Source organism: Asterias amurensis, chromosome 6 (assembly GCF_032118995.1).
Source record: "Asterias amurensis chromosome 6, ASM3211899v1".
NCBI lineage: Eukaryota > Metazoa > Echinodermata > Asteroidea > Forcipulatida > Asteriidae > Asterias > Asterias amurensis.
Window position 1 is genome coordinate 24,950,283 of NC_092653.1, and position 17,110 is coordinate 24,967,392.

The 17,110-nt window shown below is 37.9% G+C and overlaps 1 protein-coding gene across 5 annotated transcripts in view; it reads left to right on the forward strand.

Annotated features, from left to right (window-relative positions):
• LOC139938218 (uncharacterized) overlaps positions 1 to 17,110 on the forward strand; it is a 99,285-nt gene that overhangs the window by 22,327 nt on the left and 59,848 nt on the right. For all 5 annotated transcript variants that reach the window (XM_071933620.1, XM_071933621.1, XM_071933622.1 and 2 more), the window contains exons 3-4: positions 6,932 to 7,007; positions 16,472 to 16,581. In XM_071933620.1, coding sequence (XP_071789721.1) covers positions 6,932 to 7,007; positions 16,472 to 16,581 — 186 coding nt within the window. The remainder of the gene's footprint in view (positions 1 to 6,931; positions 7,008 to 16,471; positions 16,582 to 17,110) is intronic.

The window sequence follows — 17,110 nt, forward strand, 5'->3', positions numbered from 1 at the left end:
AATAAGTTGATTAATGTTGAAAAAGGTATGTTTTGATCATTTGCTTGAGTTTGTCAGTTGATTTAGCATTTTGGATTGAGCGTGGTAGACTGTTCCACTCCTTTGCTGCAGTGACTGTAAATGTTCTATCACCAGCCTTGTTATGGGTGTGTGGGATTTTAGTTGGATGTTTTGTGGTACCCTCTCCATGTAGCAAGTTATTCTTTGCTGTTTTGTTTCTTAACATGATGAGGTTACAGTACGTGCAGACACGCACGCTCTTAATACAATCCAGAAGCTTCCAAAGTCATAAACTTACATCGGTCAAAAATTCCGATCACGGTTTGCAATGAGCATTAACTTTCAGCAGTAACTGACAAACACTGGCAGTTGTGCCACCACATTATAAACTGCTCCCACTCATAAGTACCTCGGCATACATGAAGAATCTAACAGATGTATATTCAAATGAATGTAAATAGAGTAGAGAGTCTCGGGTGAACAGTGAGTGACTTTACCAGGGTGTAGGTCAGCTTCCTTTTATGGTGCCAAGATGCCCAACCACCTCTCGACGTACATTCCTACCTCCCCCACTTCCTATTAAAATACTTCAGATCTTTTACCTCTTCAGCAATATAGAATAATCAAATCAAAATAATTATTGAAACAATTAGGGTAAACAACATCGAATCACCAAATAATAATTATTATCTCAGCATTTCAGGCCCTGGAATTTCATCTTTGAAAGGGCAAGGCCATTTTCATTTTTACTAAAGGACACTTCCACTGGAAAATCTTAAAGTTGATGGAAAAGTTTTGAAGGGCACTAAGGCCAAGAGGCATGGGAGGCCGTGGCGCCTGTTTGTGATTCCAGGCCTTGCATTTATAAACAGTGTTCTTACACAGAAATGAGTCACCTAATAATTACAACGATCAGGAATGAGAATGCAATAAAGAGCCTACTTAGCAACTACAAATGTATAATAAGTCTGGTAAGACGAATTTTAAGCGATGTTTTCAAATCAGTAAGTGAAATGGCGTGATGGTTTGACAATGAAGATTGTTCCACTGGTTTGTAAGATAAAGAGTATCTAGTTTGAGGTTTGGAGAGAACCCAAACAAACAGAAAATAATTCCAGGGTTCTCCTCAGAACCAAAACAATGGAAGTTTGGCCAATAAGCTAGGTCCTTAGAGATCTGCTTTTTGCTTGTGCAATCTTATGCATTTATGAAGTGGTCCTGCTGGCTAGTTCTCTAATGAAATAGCATCCCTTATTGTTTTAAAATATGGACAGAATGAAAAAATTGAGGGACCAGTGAAATGGCAAGCTTACTAAGTTCTGCTATTTAGTTGTTAAAGTTATGATAAGACGCTCATTTAATCACTTAGTTGTTTTCATAAGTAAGTAGAGTAATTTAAGGATAAGTCATCATAAACATCAATAATTCCTACTGGTTCATCAAATTCCTGATATAGAACCAGCGTTCCATGATGAAGAAGAACCAAAAATATTTCACCCCCGAGTAGAAAGTGCACGGTAGTGTACATTTCCACATTCCTAGAACCTTTGCCCTTAATCCACACCGGGTATTAATAGTGTGTGAATGGTCATCAAGGTGCGATGACACTTTTCTGTGTACATTATTCAGTCTATGGAAATCAAATAATTTCTTGCATGGTCTGTCAAGGGAGCGTGTTTGTAGTAGCAGAGGGATTGGGATGATCCCCAAAGGGCATAGTTAGGGCACAATGAGGAGGTCATGACCTACAAATATCAATCTGATAAGGCCAAAAAAAAGAAACTTGTTTAGGGTCCTGCCTTTTTGATAAAAGAAAGGAGGAGGGCCTTCTTTGTCCTTCATTTTATTCCCCCACAACAAAATGGCCCGCCGACTTAAAGATGACCAGTTGGGCTATTTTCAAAACATTTTCATTTTCGTCTGAGATTGTCAAATTTAGTTTTTTAATTTTTCATATAAGAAAGATAGGACAAAAAAAGGAAGCGGTGTCTAAAAAGGAAGCGGTTGGGGACGCTAAACATTATTTTTTTTGCCTAAACTTGAGATTCATGTCCCTGAAGCTGGTGTTTTGGGGTGGAAGAACTCCAGAAGCTTGCATATATGTTATTGTAGGACTTGGATAGAAGGTGACTCGATGTATGGAGGTTTTATGTTTTTTTACGATCATAAAAGGATAGCAGTTGTGATGTGGCGGCTTTGTTGTGAAAGAGGCAGTTTGAAATGTCACAATTTGTTTCTGACTTGTGGGGGGCACAATTGCCGAATGTTATAAATGGATGTGCTTCGGTGGACAATTACAAATAATAAAAGGCACTGCCGTCGATTTCACCAACTCTTCCTACCTTAAGATTAATCTTAGGACTTAGGATGAGTTAGTTTCATTGAACCCATCCTAAAGGCCCGGTCCTACTGCAGCGATAACGCGAACGATAACGATCACGACGCAAAGAGAACACGTTTTATTGGTTGAATTGCTCCACACAGAATACGCACACGCTCATTTGACCAATAGAATGCATTATCTTTGCGTCGTTATCGTTATCGTTATCGCTCTCGTTATCGCTGCAGTGGGACTGGGCCTTAAGTTAAGATGAGTGACTTGTCCTAGGATTTTGTGAAATCGGCTGCTTGACACATTTGATAATTACTCAACACAATATTTAGCATGAAAACTTACTTGGTATCGAAAAATGGAGAGCTGTTATTTTTACTAATAGTACAAAAAAAGGTGAGAAACAGATTCTGAAGTAATGTAATTTTTGAGAAAGAGGTAATTTCTCACTCAAATTCTGTGTTCAAAATTCATTATGAATTTGTATTTGTCTTGAAGATTTCAAACTACTTTTGAAAAGAAGAATTTGAAGTGTAGTGATAACTGTCCACTTATGGTTCCATGTAAACAAACTCCAAATGTGCAGTTCTTAATCCGGTGAGATTTACAGAGACACATAAACATCACTAGATAAAACCTATAAATAGTTGTGGTGGCTCTGAAAAGATCTGAAACGAACCGGTGGTTCAAAGAGTCTACATGTAGTTGAGAGATTGTTAAATCACCAGCTCTTTTCAGAATCACCACAACTCCTAAAGAGAGATTTACATACATGATGTCTTTGCAGACCTCAATAGATTGTATTCCCACCATGCAAAGTTTCTTACTTAGTTCTTAATCCATAACTTTCTTTCTTGTTTGGTTTTCTGTTTGTCCAGCGTCACCTTGTGTGTGTTTTCCAAGATACTTTAAACTATAAATCCCAGCTTTCTTTTCCCTAGTTTGGTTTTAAAGAATAATTTGTTACTGCCACACCATAGGACCACCATGTGCATGACCAGTCAATAATCACCAATTATAGGCCGTTGATACCAAACTGTGAAAATATAATGCCGCAAGATAAAAGTGATCAGTGAGAGTAGCTCTTTATACAGTCCTTTACGATTCCACCGAAGATAATCCCCCTTCTTCTTTAATAGAAACCGGAGCGATAAGGCCTTGGAAAGGACTTGAATTAAATCTGAACACTTCGGGGATTTCTTAAAGGGGATTTAAAATTCCAGAAGAGATTTGGGAAAATTGTTATCCCTGAAGTGGACAAAATAACACTGGATTTAGTGCATGGTTTAGCAGGTGTTTTCTAAACATGTACGATGATGCTTAGTCCTGTTATGGTAGATGTTAAGCCAGTGGTCATTACATTTCTGATTGTAGCAAGTTTGTGTTTGTACGAGGTGTGAATATTATTTTTACTAGGGATTATTCTTTCCGACTCAGATGAATCAACATTTCAATCCTGTTGGTACGCCATTAGCGTTAGATCTTGCCATTTCAGGGCCCAATTTCATGGCTCTGCTTACTGTAGCAAAGAATCGGCGCTTGCGGAAGCAGTGAATTCCACATTAAGTCAAGCGTATTTGCAGGTTGGCAAAGAAGTTTTGTAGGATTTGAAACTTTGCATGGTGGAAATACGATATAGAAAGGTTTGCGGTAACACCATGTAGTGACTATCTCTAATGAGTTGGGGTGGTTCTGAAAACAACCGTTGGTTTCAATGGTTTCAACTCTGAGAACGAGTTGAAACCAACGGTTCTTTTCAGAACCACCCCAACTCATTAGAGATAGTCATTACATGGTGTACCGCAAACCTTTCTATAGAGAAGTTTTGCTTGAGTGCTAGATATTTTGTCTAAAAGTCTCCTATTTGCGGATTCAAATGTGACAATCAAAGAGAAAGTTTTATTATGAGAAGCCTTCTAGTTATAAATGCTTTGTGGGATTCTTCTGGCTCATCAAAACCTTCATGTCAGGGTCACTTTATCATCTTTAGAAAGTGCATCCTGGATAAGAAGCAGCCTTGGTCGGGCCCTTCTGAAGAAATTTTGTTCAATGAAAGTACAGAGAAAAGCTGTTTTGCCAGAAAAATGTGAGGCAGAGATAGGACATGTTACATTCACATCCATACTTGCATGTAGTAGAATGATATTTGCTTGCTGGCGCTATTTTGATGGTAGAGGTTTGAGTAGCCGAGGACCACACTCTGAGTTTGTGTTATTCCCCTTGCAGCTAAGATACACAACTTGCAGGTGCTGCGTTAATGTGAGGTCATTAACCCCTAACAATAGGTCTTGGGTTCTTAATGGACCAGCCTGTACACTGACCCACTTCATGTCCTTCATGTTAGATTTATCTTTAGTTCCATGGACCTGATTTCATTCAAGGTAGTCTAAACAATTAAAACTTTCAATAGCAAGTAGGTATCAATTAAAGGTTGTGCACTATCAAAGATTTGAATGTTCACCGATTTATACATAATTTGTGGGTTGATCAAAGACATTTGAGTAGAGTGCGACTTGAATCTGCAACCTCCATTTGTATTAACCTGCTGGCGCTCTTCTAATTGAGCTATCTATAGCCCTAAAGTTGGCAGATCTGAAGCTTTAGCTCATACCACGCTGTCAGATTGGCGTATATTTAAAGACACCGGACACTATTGGTAATTGTCAAAGACCAGTCTTCTCACTAGGTGTATCTCAACATATGCATAGAATAACAAACTTGTTAAAATTTGAGCTCAATGGGTCGTCGGAGTTGTGAGATAATAATGAAAGAAAAAAACACCCTTGTCACATGAAGTTGTGTGCTTTCAGATGCTGGATTTTGAGACCTCAAATTCTAAATCTGAGGTCTTGAAATCAAATTTGTGGAAAATTACTTCTTTCTCGAAAATTGAGAAGCCGTTTCTCACAATGTTTTATACTATCAACCTCTCCCCATTACTTGTTACCAATTAAGGTTTTATGCTTATAATTATTTTGAGTATTTACCAATAGTGTCCACTGCCTTTAAGGTATCTTTCCTCGCCTTCCACCTCTAGGACCCAGCAGCCGATTTCATGAAACTTTACGCATCTGCGCCATAAATGTTGCACAAGTGGACTTACGCAGATGCGTAAAGTTTTTTTAAATCGGCTGCTGGTTCAAATCCCACTGGGGGCACTATGTGGATTGGGTTTTCAGTCCCTACCTGACTGCGGGGATTTTCCTAGAATACCAAATCTCTTGTGTTTTCCTCCAGTCCATATCACGAGCACTAATTACCTAATTTCCCTGAATAAAATAGAAAAGTGTTTGCCCCTTTTAACATTGCTTTAAAAATAAGGGTTAAGCGTGCTAGTCCTGTGCGTGCTGGTCCAGAATGCCAAACAGTTTAGAACTAACCCCACACACAACGTTGCTTTAACCTTTGCAGAAAAATAGTCCATATATCTTAGGTACTAATTACCTAATTTTCATGAAGTAATTACAAATGTTTTTGCCCCTTGAACATATGGATAACAGCTTAACTTTAAAGGTTTGTTATTAATATGGCATGCTAATCAGAAGTGCCCTTTACCTTTGGGGGAAATAAAATATCTTGCCCTTTCAGGAGTGAAACTCACAGCTTCCAAAATAAGAGAATCAAAACACAGATCGGCACATGTGTAAACATCGATGTGTTGAGAATTGCAAATAGGATGCATTCCAGTTGAATGGTCCGGTCAGTGCCATCGTGGTATGCTGATGGTGTACTTAAATCATAACACTAATGCTATACTGGGATTTGAGGCATTGCATGGTGAGGTATCAATATGGTTTTTGGTAACGCCATGTGTGTATCTACTTGCCAGGTAGATTAGATCTTTAGAGAACTGTCTCGCTTTGAAGCTGAGGAGAGCATGCTAGTGTAATGGTTGAGACCAATTAAGAACTCACTTCACTCCAATTAAAAATGTTGCTATCTTCTGCCCAGGTAGTATAGTTAAAAAGCAGGATAGTTCTTTTCAGAACTGAAAAGTCTCCCGAATTCTGAAAAATTTACTCCGCAGTAGTAAGCAAGACAAAAGTTACCTTTGTGACAAGATAAAGTTTACAAAGTTGACTTGTCTGCCTTTACTGCAGTTATTGTTTTTATAATTTGTATTTGCACTTTCATTTCCTTATAATAATTTGCTGCAGCTTTATGCGTATCTAATGACAAATCAAACACTTTTATTGGGTCATTGTGCCAAAGGCAACTCAGACAAGTTGTATCCGCTGTCCTTCACAAGTAGCTTATCAGATGTTTATCAACTGGGATTAAGGATGATGAGCCTCCCAAATTATTATTATTATAAACTCCCTGACTTCTAAAATGTATTCCTTGGTAGTAGAGTAAAGACAAGTTCTTATACACAGGTAATAAGTAGATCTAATCACATTGTGTTATCACAAACCAAACAGTATAAAGTAATGGGTAAGTGATATCTGATAACAAAATATAACCACAAATCGTTATGGTCAAAATGTCAGGCTATTTCAACAGTGAGCATTTATAGAACAGGCTGTTTTGATTTGTAAGCATTGTGCAACAGCTAATTCCTTTGTTTCACAAATACTTTCTTCTTTCTTTCTAATTCAGCTCCTTGAGACGACTGACTTCCACGATCGTAGAAAGATCCGTACGGCCATCAGAGAAATGAGGAAAAAGAAACTAGGTTTGTCAACTGATTTTGTTGAATCCTAATATTTGCATTACATCATGGCTGTGTTTGGTTTAACATTCACATTCAAGCAGTCTCATGATGTGACTAATCTGTCAATAATAACAAAGTTTTTCAAATCTGTTTTTATATAAGTTATTGATATTCTCCTTACTGATTTTTCTCCAAACACCAATTCTTTGGAAATGGACCATAATATATTATATTATAGGTGACTTTGTGAAACTCAGCGATGATTGTTAGATCCAACTTTCAGGCCTGTATACTTTGTTTTGAAAGGGCAAGGGCACCAAGGCATTTTCCCTTGATAAAGGGCACCCTATGTAGAAATTGTTGATTATCACTAGGGCACCAAGGCAATGACCTGTGCTGGAGGCAAATTCTGCGATTGCAATCACTATTCTAGTGCTGAATTTCTGCCCAAGCTGAGTAAGCATAGACTTCCTAGTAACAGGCCAAAATTTGCCATAATCTGTGAAATACGCTTTTCGTATGCACAGAATTCCCTGCTACTGTAAGCCCTGATTCTGTACGGTAAGCAGAGCCATGAAATTCAGCCCTGATTTTTATTCGATGGGTACTCATTGTACTGAATTTGTCAAGTACTTAGCGTGTATTTTTAAAACCCTTGCTTGGCGGCTAGGCATGGTATAATTAGGAGTCAGTTTCCAGCAATGTTATGAATGTCACTTCAATTCAGTCTAGTAATTCAGCCATAGTACCTGGCACAGCAGCTGGTCATAGCACAGTGCGGTCCTGACCTTATTATTCCAGCTATTTATTTTGGGTTCTTTTTGGTCATGAATCAAAAGATGATTATAAGTAAGCATAAATAGATAGTATCCTTTTTCTTTGCGTGTGCAATGGGAAAACTCATGAGGGCAGCAGACCTATTTAGTCTGATTGTTATTTTAAAATGAAGGGTCGGGCATGTGTAATTTTTCAGATTTTTCCTGATTTCTCAGAACTCCTTGAGTTTCAAAAATTTCTGGAGGAAAAAAAAAGGACTCACCAATGGGAGAAGTAAATAGTTCACTGTGTCCAAACCGGTAGTTTTGCTGTTCTGACAGTAACATTTCTGAGATTCAAAATTTATACCCTTTTACATAACACGTTACTTCCAAGTGAAATGTTTCTCAAAATGCTTTACCGTCGTTGAAAGCTGGTGTATGGCTTCTAACCATAATGTTTCATTGCCATTAGTTTTAAAGGATTTGGGTACCTTTTCAAAATGTCCATAGATTTACATTAAACTTACAGGGGTTGAAGATAATGATAGTGGAAAACTTCCCTTCAAATATTACTTACCGAGGTCCTGTAGTTTTTGAGAAATGAGTAAAACAATGTCATGAAAATACGTTTGTAAATGATTAAAATAATTTTTGTCTCATGAGACATTGTTTTACTCATTTCCCAAAAACTACAGCACATCAGCACGTAATATTTTCAGGGAAGCTTTCTACTATCATTATCTTCAAACTGTGTAAGTGTAGTGTATATCTGTGGACATTGTAATTTTTGTCCTACAAAAGTTACATAGACCCTTTAAGAGTGACTACCAAACTGATACCTTCCATCTAAGTAATCCAAAACTTACTTCTGTATTAATGCTGATCATAGCATAAACTACAATCAAAACATTTTGGGTTTAACTCGCTTTAAAGATTCCCATATCACACTGTGGTATACAAATTTTGTGACATTGATGTTTCCCACTGAACAAGTGTGTTCTCGGTTGCCAGTGTAAACAATGAACCCTGTGAACCTCATTATGTGTATTATAGAACCTTTCATGTGCCCTGGCCAACCCCACTTCCTCTTCGGAATTAGGTCCATACCAAAGTTGCTTTTTGACATCGACAATGTGTACTCACCTTTCAGTGACTTCTATTTACCAACGACTTCTATTTCCCAACGACTTCTATTTCCCAACGACTTCTATTTCCCAACGACTTCTATTTCCCAACGACTTCTATTTCCAGGTCTGTCCACATACAGGAAGATGGCAGTTCCTTTGACCCTTTCTAAATAAAAACCCAATGTCTATTGCCTAAGACACCCAATGACTAAATCCTGCATGAACAGATTATTTTGGTCTAGATCAAAGTCTGTGAAGTTTTAGCGTCTCATTTGTAAACCTGGTGATTATACTCAGTCGGAAAGCTGTGTTTATGGGAGAAGTGTCTTAAGTCTAGTTGTCGCTATGGTGGGTACAGTTCGGATACGAGGGAGGAGTGATTTTAAGGGGCTGGTGTCGTTTTGGATTGGGCGAAATGACGGACCTGGTGAGTTGTTGAAGATTCTTTCCTGTAGAGCAGCACTTTTGTTTGAGCTTGTAGGGCGAACATTATACATATTGACGGTCTGTTTATTTTGGAATTTGCTGTGTCACTCTGTGGCGATAGTTGTTGTATGTCACTTCAAAAAAGAAAAACCCAACTAAATCATTTATAGTCATTAGACGAAACCCCTCTGTGTTCATTCAACAAACACTTGATTTCTAGTTTATTATTGTTTTTGTTATTTATTAAGCCGTAACAAAATTGCACAATAAAAATAAAGCAAAGCTATCACCTTGGGCAGGGCACCAAAAGTATATAAACCACTGATTTGTTTAGAGACGTTGCCCCACAACTGGTAAATTAATGTTCAACTCAAAATATAGAAAGTAGTTGTTGTGGTACTTTGTTTAGCATAGCTTCTTATACCTTGTTGACAAAATAATGAGCACTTTGAGAGCCTTGGGTGTGATAATACTCTCTGCGAATTATTATTAAAGGAATAAAGCTTTAGGCCTACCCATCTGTTTAGCAAGAAGCCTTGTCCATCCTCACATTATTGCACTACTTAGTCTTCTTGGCGTATGTTTTTGAAGACATGAGGTTTCCTATTGAGCCAATTAGCAAAAGTGTCAATGAAAGAATTTTAATGAGCTAATTAAAACCCTGTGTAAATTGCAGGCCTGGCTATTAAGTTCTGTTCACCTTGTGTAACAATACGGTGCTATCAGTATGTAAATAAACGATTCTCATATTTCGAACATAACTTGTTGACAAAAAAAACCCAAAGAACTTTGAAGTGTGTTCACCTTATGTAAAACGAGCCCCCTATGTACAATTGATGTAACAATATCCAGTGTACAATGTCATAGAGATGCACCAAAAGGTGTTTTTGTGCTTAACACCTTTTTTTAATTGTGCTTACCGTAGTGATGTTACAAGCCATTTGGTATCATTTTTTGTTTTGTGTTGTTTTGTTTCCATTTTATGCTTAGCAGACAAAATTTGAAGCAGTGTTTTCTTCTTCAGCAGCTCCCGAAATTGGCACAAAAAATTAATGTACAAATAAAGCAATATATTTGGCTCAATTTCATAAAGAGGTATACAATACAAAGTTGTTTAAGCACAACAAAGTTATGCTTACCAGATTCATTCATTTCAGTACATTTATTTCAATGTTGCCATAAAGTTACATTTGTGTACATCATTAAAGTTAATATACATGATAATGAAAAAATAATGGCAAACCACAGATGTAGTCAAGACAATAACAATTTACACCGAAGTTGAGTAAATAATGACAAACAGGACAACATCTAGGCATAGGGTGAAGCAAGGCTTTTGTTCCTGTACCTACGGACAGAAAAAAAACTGAACAAAACACAGTACAGTCCGTGAAATACAATTTCCTTTTTTTCTTAGCAGACAATGTTTAAGCAATATTTTCTATGGATTTGGTCCCAGGTTCAATGTACATTGTATAAAAGGAAAAGGAAATTGGGTTGTTAATGCACAAAGGTTTAATATGACACTCTTATCTGTGGATTGTCCAGTTAGGATATTGCATTAACCTTGTATGATAAATTAGATTAATGATGGTCCACCCTGGATCACTGTGTGTCAGAAGGGTGGGATCTTAGAGGCATTTAGGGTTAAGGACAGAAGGAGAGGATGTTGACCCTTCTCGCTTACCAGGGCTCGATGTTAATAATAATCAATTTTCTGTAAAGCGCTTTATCACAGCCCGAAGGGCAAATCAAAGCGCTTCTGACATTATTACCCAGGTGTTCACTGGGCCATATATTTCATTCCTTAAACCATCTCAGCCCCCTTGGGAGTATACAGCCGGTGCTGCAAAGCCATCTCTGCCCTCACAGGTGCCCATTTTACTCCTGGGTGGAGAGAAGCAGTGGTTAAGTGTCTTGCTCATGGACACAAGTGTCATGACCGGGACTCGAACCCACATTTTGATGACTTAACCACCAGAACTTGAGTCCGATGCTCTTATTCGCTCGGCCACGACACCCCCTTGATGTCACAAAACTGTTATGCTGTGTTGACTTTGGCATGGGTGTTATGGCTGCGGCTGTAGCTAAGGATGTTGCCAAGGAAAGCCTATGCTTTCAATGCATAGTAAGTCTGGGATCTAATCCTAGCCATAGCCATAAGCTGCAAATTCGGTATTTGGTGCTCGATGTGGGGCATAATAATAATATTAATATTTATATTTTTATATAGCACATTTTAAAACAAGTCAATGTGCTTTATATTAGTGCCCTGGTGATTGGGCCAATAGCATTCCTTTAATCTTTCTCAGCTCCCTTGGGAAGATATAGCACTGAGTGCAGTTGCCGTACAATTTGCTGTAGTGCTCAAAAGGATTTTTCATACAAAGTATCAACCTCACCCCTCGCAATGCTCGTTTATACCCCTGGGTAAAGAGAAGTCAATATTTGTAAAGCATCTTGCTCATTGACACTCATGTCATGACCCTAACCCACGCTCCAATGACTAAACCACCCGAACTTGAATTTGATGCTCTAAAACGCTCAGCAATGACACCCTGTGTTGGCACCCCCCTCTATTGGGTCTTCATTGTATATTTGGAGTCTCAGGAAATACTCTTTGGAATCTCTGGACACACTCGTCCTTTGCCAGCTTTGGGTGACTTCAAACTTCAAAGACAAAATTTAGACGCACAGATTTATTTTAGCAAAGTCAGCGCAAGACAACACCTTTAACAGACATAGACATAGTACAAAAAGAAACCAATTTCTGTTCGGACAGACACTTAAAACATAGAGCAGGTGTTAGCATCACTGTCGTCAATAGAGGTACCCAGAAATAACTCTTTGGTGGCAAACCACAGTTGCAATACTGTCTATTTATAACTCCGCTAGTAATCTAACGACTTTCCTAGTAGGCTTGACTCATCATCAGGATTGTTAGTTGTAGATCGCTCCGTGTTGTGACTCAGACAATGTGGCTATAACTCCCAAGCAATAATATTCACACTCAAGTTGTCAAAACTTTCTTCAGACCTGGAATTATGCGTAAGCTACGGAGGTCATGGCCTTCCTTGCCCTGGTCTTGGCCTTGTTGCCCCTTCAAAGGTTTCCCTTATAGACTGTACAGATTTCGAATAGAAGTGCCCTATGGAAAATGAGAGTGGCCTTGCCCTCTCAAAGATGAAATTGACGCTTGTGAATTGAAGTCATAAACCACTTAAGAAACTGACTTACATGTTGGTACATACAAAACAATTTTGGGTGAAGGAAGAAAATTTGGCGTGATTTGAGCGTGGGAACTTCGGTGCTCTTTAAACAAAGCTTATCAGCCATTCCGTGGTATTTGCGCTTCATAGTAAAAAAATTAAAATGGTTATCAGTGAAGTTTTTACATTTATTTTGAAACAAGAACACCTAGTGCTTCTTCTTCTAAAAAGACTTTATAAAAATATTCTTTATTGTTTTTGCGACAGCCTTGGGAGTAAAGGGGAAAAGTGTACACAAAAGTCTGAAAAATCCTTGAAATTCAGGTTTCGAAAAAAAAATCATGAAACAATAGGTGTTCAGATTTAATCATTATGTATAAACAACAAAGAGTCATTAGTAAGGACAGCCAAAATATAAAATGCCTTTTTGAAATATTAACTTTTGAAAAATGGGAGTTAGTTTTTACCCTCGTTTTACTGTCACGCGAGTCACAAAAAAAATGATTATAGTATTTTTTCTATTATAGACCCTCAACATTTTTTTTCTTCTCTCTCATAATAGTGGTCTTTTCAAAGGGTCTTTCAAGAATTAATTAGTTTTTTTTACCTAGGCCTTCTACTTAAAAAAAAAAACACCCTCGAGTTTGTCACGCGAGTCACGGCAAATGCACTTAATGCACGTGGTTAGCAAAAGCTACGAAAGTATTCTGGGGATGATGTCTATGGAATGTTACAAAAGCACCTCCAGCCCACCGGAACATATTACTATGCCCCTGAATTTATAAATTTTTGTTAGAACAAGGAATTATTACAGTGTACAATTATAACTTGGCACACTGTCAGCAGATCATGTTGAACTACATGTACACTGCATACTCCACTGTACAATGTGCTCACGTCTGCATAATTTACCTGCATTTTTTAAATAATACAAGGAATGATAAACAAGAACATTCAAAAATGTTTGATGAAACTGGGTATTTTAAGACAGTATTCTCAAGTAAGATTTGGAGGGGGCATCAATAAAGAAATTACTTAACAGATGTACATGTACTCAGCCTAACACAATCTAATGCTAGAACTTGACACGAAAATTTGTGGTTTCTTATCAACCTACTCTGCCAAGCGCAGTGAGAAAAAAGTCCTTTCCCCTATCACAAAACAATATAATAATTTCTAGTAAGGGTTCTCTCTATGAGTTTGAGTGGTTCTGAAAAGAACTGGTGGTGTAACAACTCAGCGTTTCGACCAGACAGTGTCGTTAAACCACCAACTCTTATCAGAACCACCCCAACATTACCATGTTTAAGTCAAAGCCTGTTCAGATTATTTTTTCTTTAAATGTTGCTTCAGGTGTTTCTTCCTTTGATGAAAAGATTCAATTTCAAGTTCTGAGTGTTCTGAATGAAATAAATTGTTCTTTTTATGCAGTATCCTGTTTAGTTATTGTATATTTTCTCACTTGTCACGCGAGTCACAAACTTTTGTCACGCGAGTCACGTTGCATTTAACAAATTTTCAATTTCTTTAAATCTTTTTATTTTGTACTTTTAATAGTATAATATAGTGCTTCTCTTGTACTTGAAAAAAAAGTGATCCGGAACTAAAAAGTTCTTCTGAGTTCTCACGACTGGGCAATGGCATACAGGGATGCAACACCTTTCATTTTTTGGCAGTCACGCGAGTCACATTTTTGGAACTCCTATAAAAACATGATACCTTCACAATTTGTTTTCCTTTTTTATTTTTTATTATAGGGCTCTTCACTAAGTTTATATAAATTGAGTTACATGAGAGCCATGTGTTATATTTTGGAGTATAAATCTTTCAAAAGTTGAAAAACCAGTGAGATTGTCACGCGAGTCACAATGGAATGGCTGTTATGTTGGCTGTCTTCCTATTTTGTCAATATCTTTGGGGCGCCAGTTAGAAGTCAAACAACCTTATTCAGCAGTATAGACAGGGATCCTGCCAGGGTTGTGATACAGCCTGGGAAAAGACAGTAAGGGGATCACCTTAAGGGATGCAACTTTTTCCAGGCAATAAACTAAACGAGAAAACTGACTGTAGAGATATATTTGTTGGTAAACAAAGACCCCTGGAATTTAATCCAGTGCTCTACGAGCAACTTTTTATCTTGATGTTGGCTGTCCCACAAGTTTTAAACAATCTCATAATGCAGAGGGTAGACAGGGTTTATGATACAACCTGGGAAGCGGCAGCAGAGGGATCACCATAAAGAGATGCAACTTTATCAAGAAATAAACCACAAGGGAATGAACAGGGAAAGAAAACTAGAACAGGATGTGAACCTAGGACCTCGGGATTTAAGTGCAGGTGATCTACTAACTGAGCTATCCTATGTTGTCTCATTAAATTATCCACGCTTTTTATGTGACCTCTTTTTATCTACTCCTGGCTGAGGGGTAGCAATTTTAAGTTAAAGGTCTTGCTTTAAAAGGACAATGTCATAACTGGGAATCGAACCCACACTCTAATGACCTATCCACCAGAAGTTGATTCTGGTGCACTAGTCCAGCAGTCGATTTCTGGTGCACTAGTCCAGCAGTCGATTTCACAAAACGCTAGGATCAATCCTATCTTGAGTTAGGACGAGTAACCCATCTTAACTTAGTATGGGTTCAATTTGTCCTAACGTCTTTGGATACGGAACTGAGATTAATCCTAAGTTAGGAAGAGTTTGATGAAATCAACGGCAGGATCTACAAGCAAGTTTTCAGAATTTATGAGATCAATACATGTAGGAGGATAGATAGCTGTGTCACCTTTTTAAACTCTTGTTTTCCAAGGAACGTTTATTTTGACTTCTATGGAGAGATTCAACCCAGGTGGGATGCCAAAGTAAGGATTATGGGCTGTTAAATTTAACATCTATTATAAAATATGGGCGTTTTATTGAAGAAAATGTGATCAAATTGTCACATGAGCCTTGAAGTGTCATGGTGGACTATAAAGACAAATGTTATAGTGGCATAAAAATACTGTGAAAGCTTTGAACAGATGGGGTGTTTGGATTGCAGTATAAAACAGATTGGTAAACAATGCTGTTGTTAATGTGCTTTCAAGGCAGTTGACTGAAGTTTCGTCTTCCTTAGGGCACATCAACAAGAACAATTTCTTCTGGTGAAATAGGGCTCAGGAAAATAGAATGTTGGCATTTATCGTTAAGAAAGGACTCAAATGTAGTCTTACAAGCTGGGAGCTTGTTAGCGAGTTGTTAAAACAAAAATTGTAGTGAACTTTAAGGTGGACTGTGATTCCACAATTTGATAAAACAAATGTACAATGTAGACTTACTGTTAAAAGATAAATAGTTGCAGACAGTGGTAATGTTTTGGGTGATCATGGAGGTAGAGATGATAATCAACTATAGACATGAAATAACAACTCTGCTAATAAAAAAGTTGGATCCTATTCCCTCTACTGCCACTTCCAAGGTTATAACAAAACTTGGGTGTGATCCCTGCTGTCGATTTCTTAGGACTTAGAACGAGTTAGATTTCGTATCCGAAGACGTTAGGACGCATTGTACCCATCCTAAGTTAGGACAACTCGTCTTACCTCGAGACAGGATTAATTCTAGTGTTTCGTGAAATCGGCTGCTGGCTACACGGCAGTTACAGGTTGAATAGCTTCTGACTGGCACCCTTGAACCAAGATATTGACAACACAGTGCTAGATAGCTCAGTTGGTTGAGCACTGGCCAATAATCAGGAGGTCATTGGTTCAAATCCCACTCCAGTAAATTTTTCTTTGTTCAACCCCAAATCATTAAGTGTAAATCTCTGAATTTTGTGTACACATTTTCTCATTCCATTGTTGTCCACAGGGGTTATGCAACCTATGAACTGGGCTTCATTCTTTTCTCGAATTCTTTAGCTTGACCTTTATTTTTATTCTGTGATTTGTTTCCAATAGTTATTTTATTTGTGTGTAATCTACAGGTGATCTTGAGGGTTCTGCGTCACCAATCAGGTCGGTCAAACCAAAGAAAGCACCCAAGCAAGAACTCAACCTGGATGGGATCACTGATGAAGCTGTCTTGAGGAAAATGGTAAGGCCATCAGTCTGCCATTCTGGGAGTCAAAATGCATGTTATGAATTCTAAACACTGTAAGCCATGCAGACTTTACACACAAACTGGCTCCACTGATTTCTAGAAGGCTGTAGGAGTTGCATTGAGCTAGCTTTCCTTCGATGATTGCAGTATCAATCAGTCTCCGGACGATGACTAGAGCAAGCTAGATGAAAACAGTGAGACCAATTCAAGAACTGACTGTGCGGTAGTGCAGTTAATTACAATCGTATAAGCTAAAGTAGTAGTCCCAGCCATTTTTTAGTACCTTCTGCCCGGGTAGTAGTTAAAAAGCAGGACAGTTCTTTTCAGAACTGAGAAGTCTCCCGAACATCTGATAAATATACTCCGCGATAGTAGAATAAAGAAAGACGGTTCTTTAATAACAAACTCTACCTGGCAGATAGATATAAACATGTTGTTACCGCAAACCAAATATATATTGATACCTAACCATGCAATGCCTCAAATCCTATATAGGATACAGTTTACAAATACAGTTTTGTAT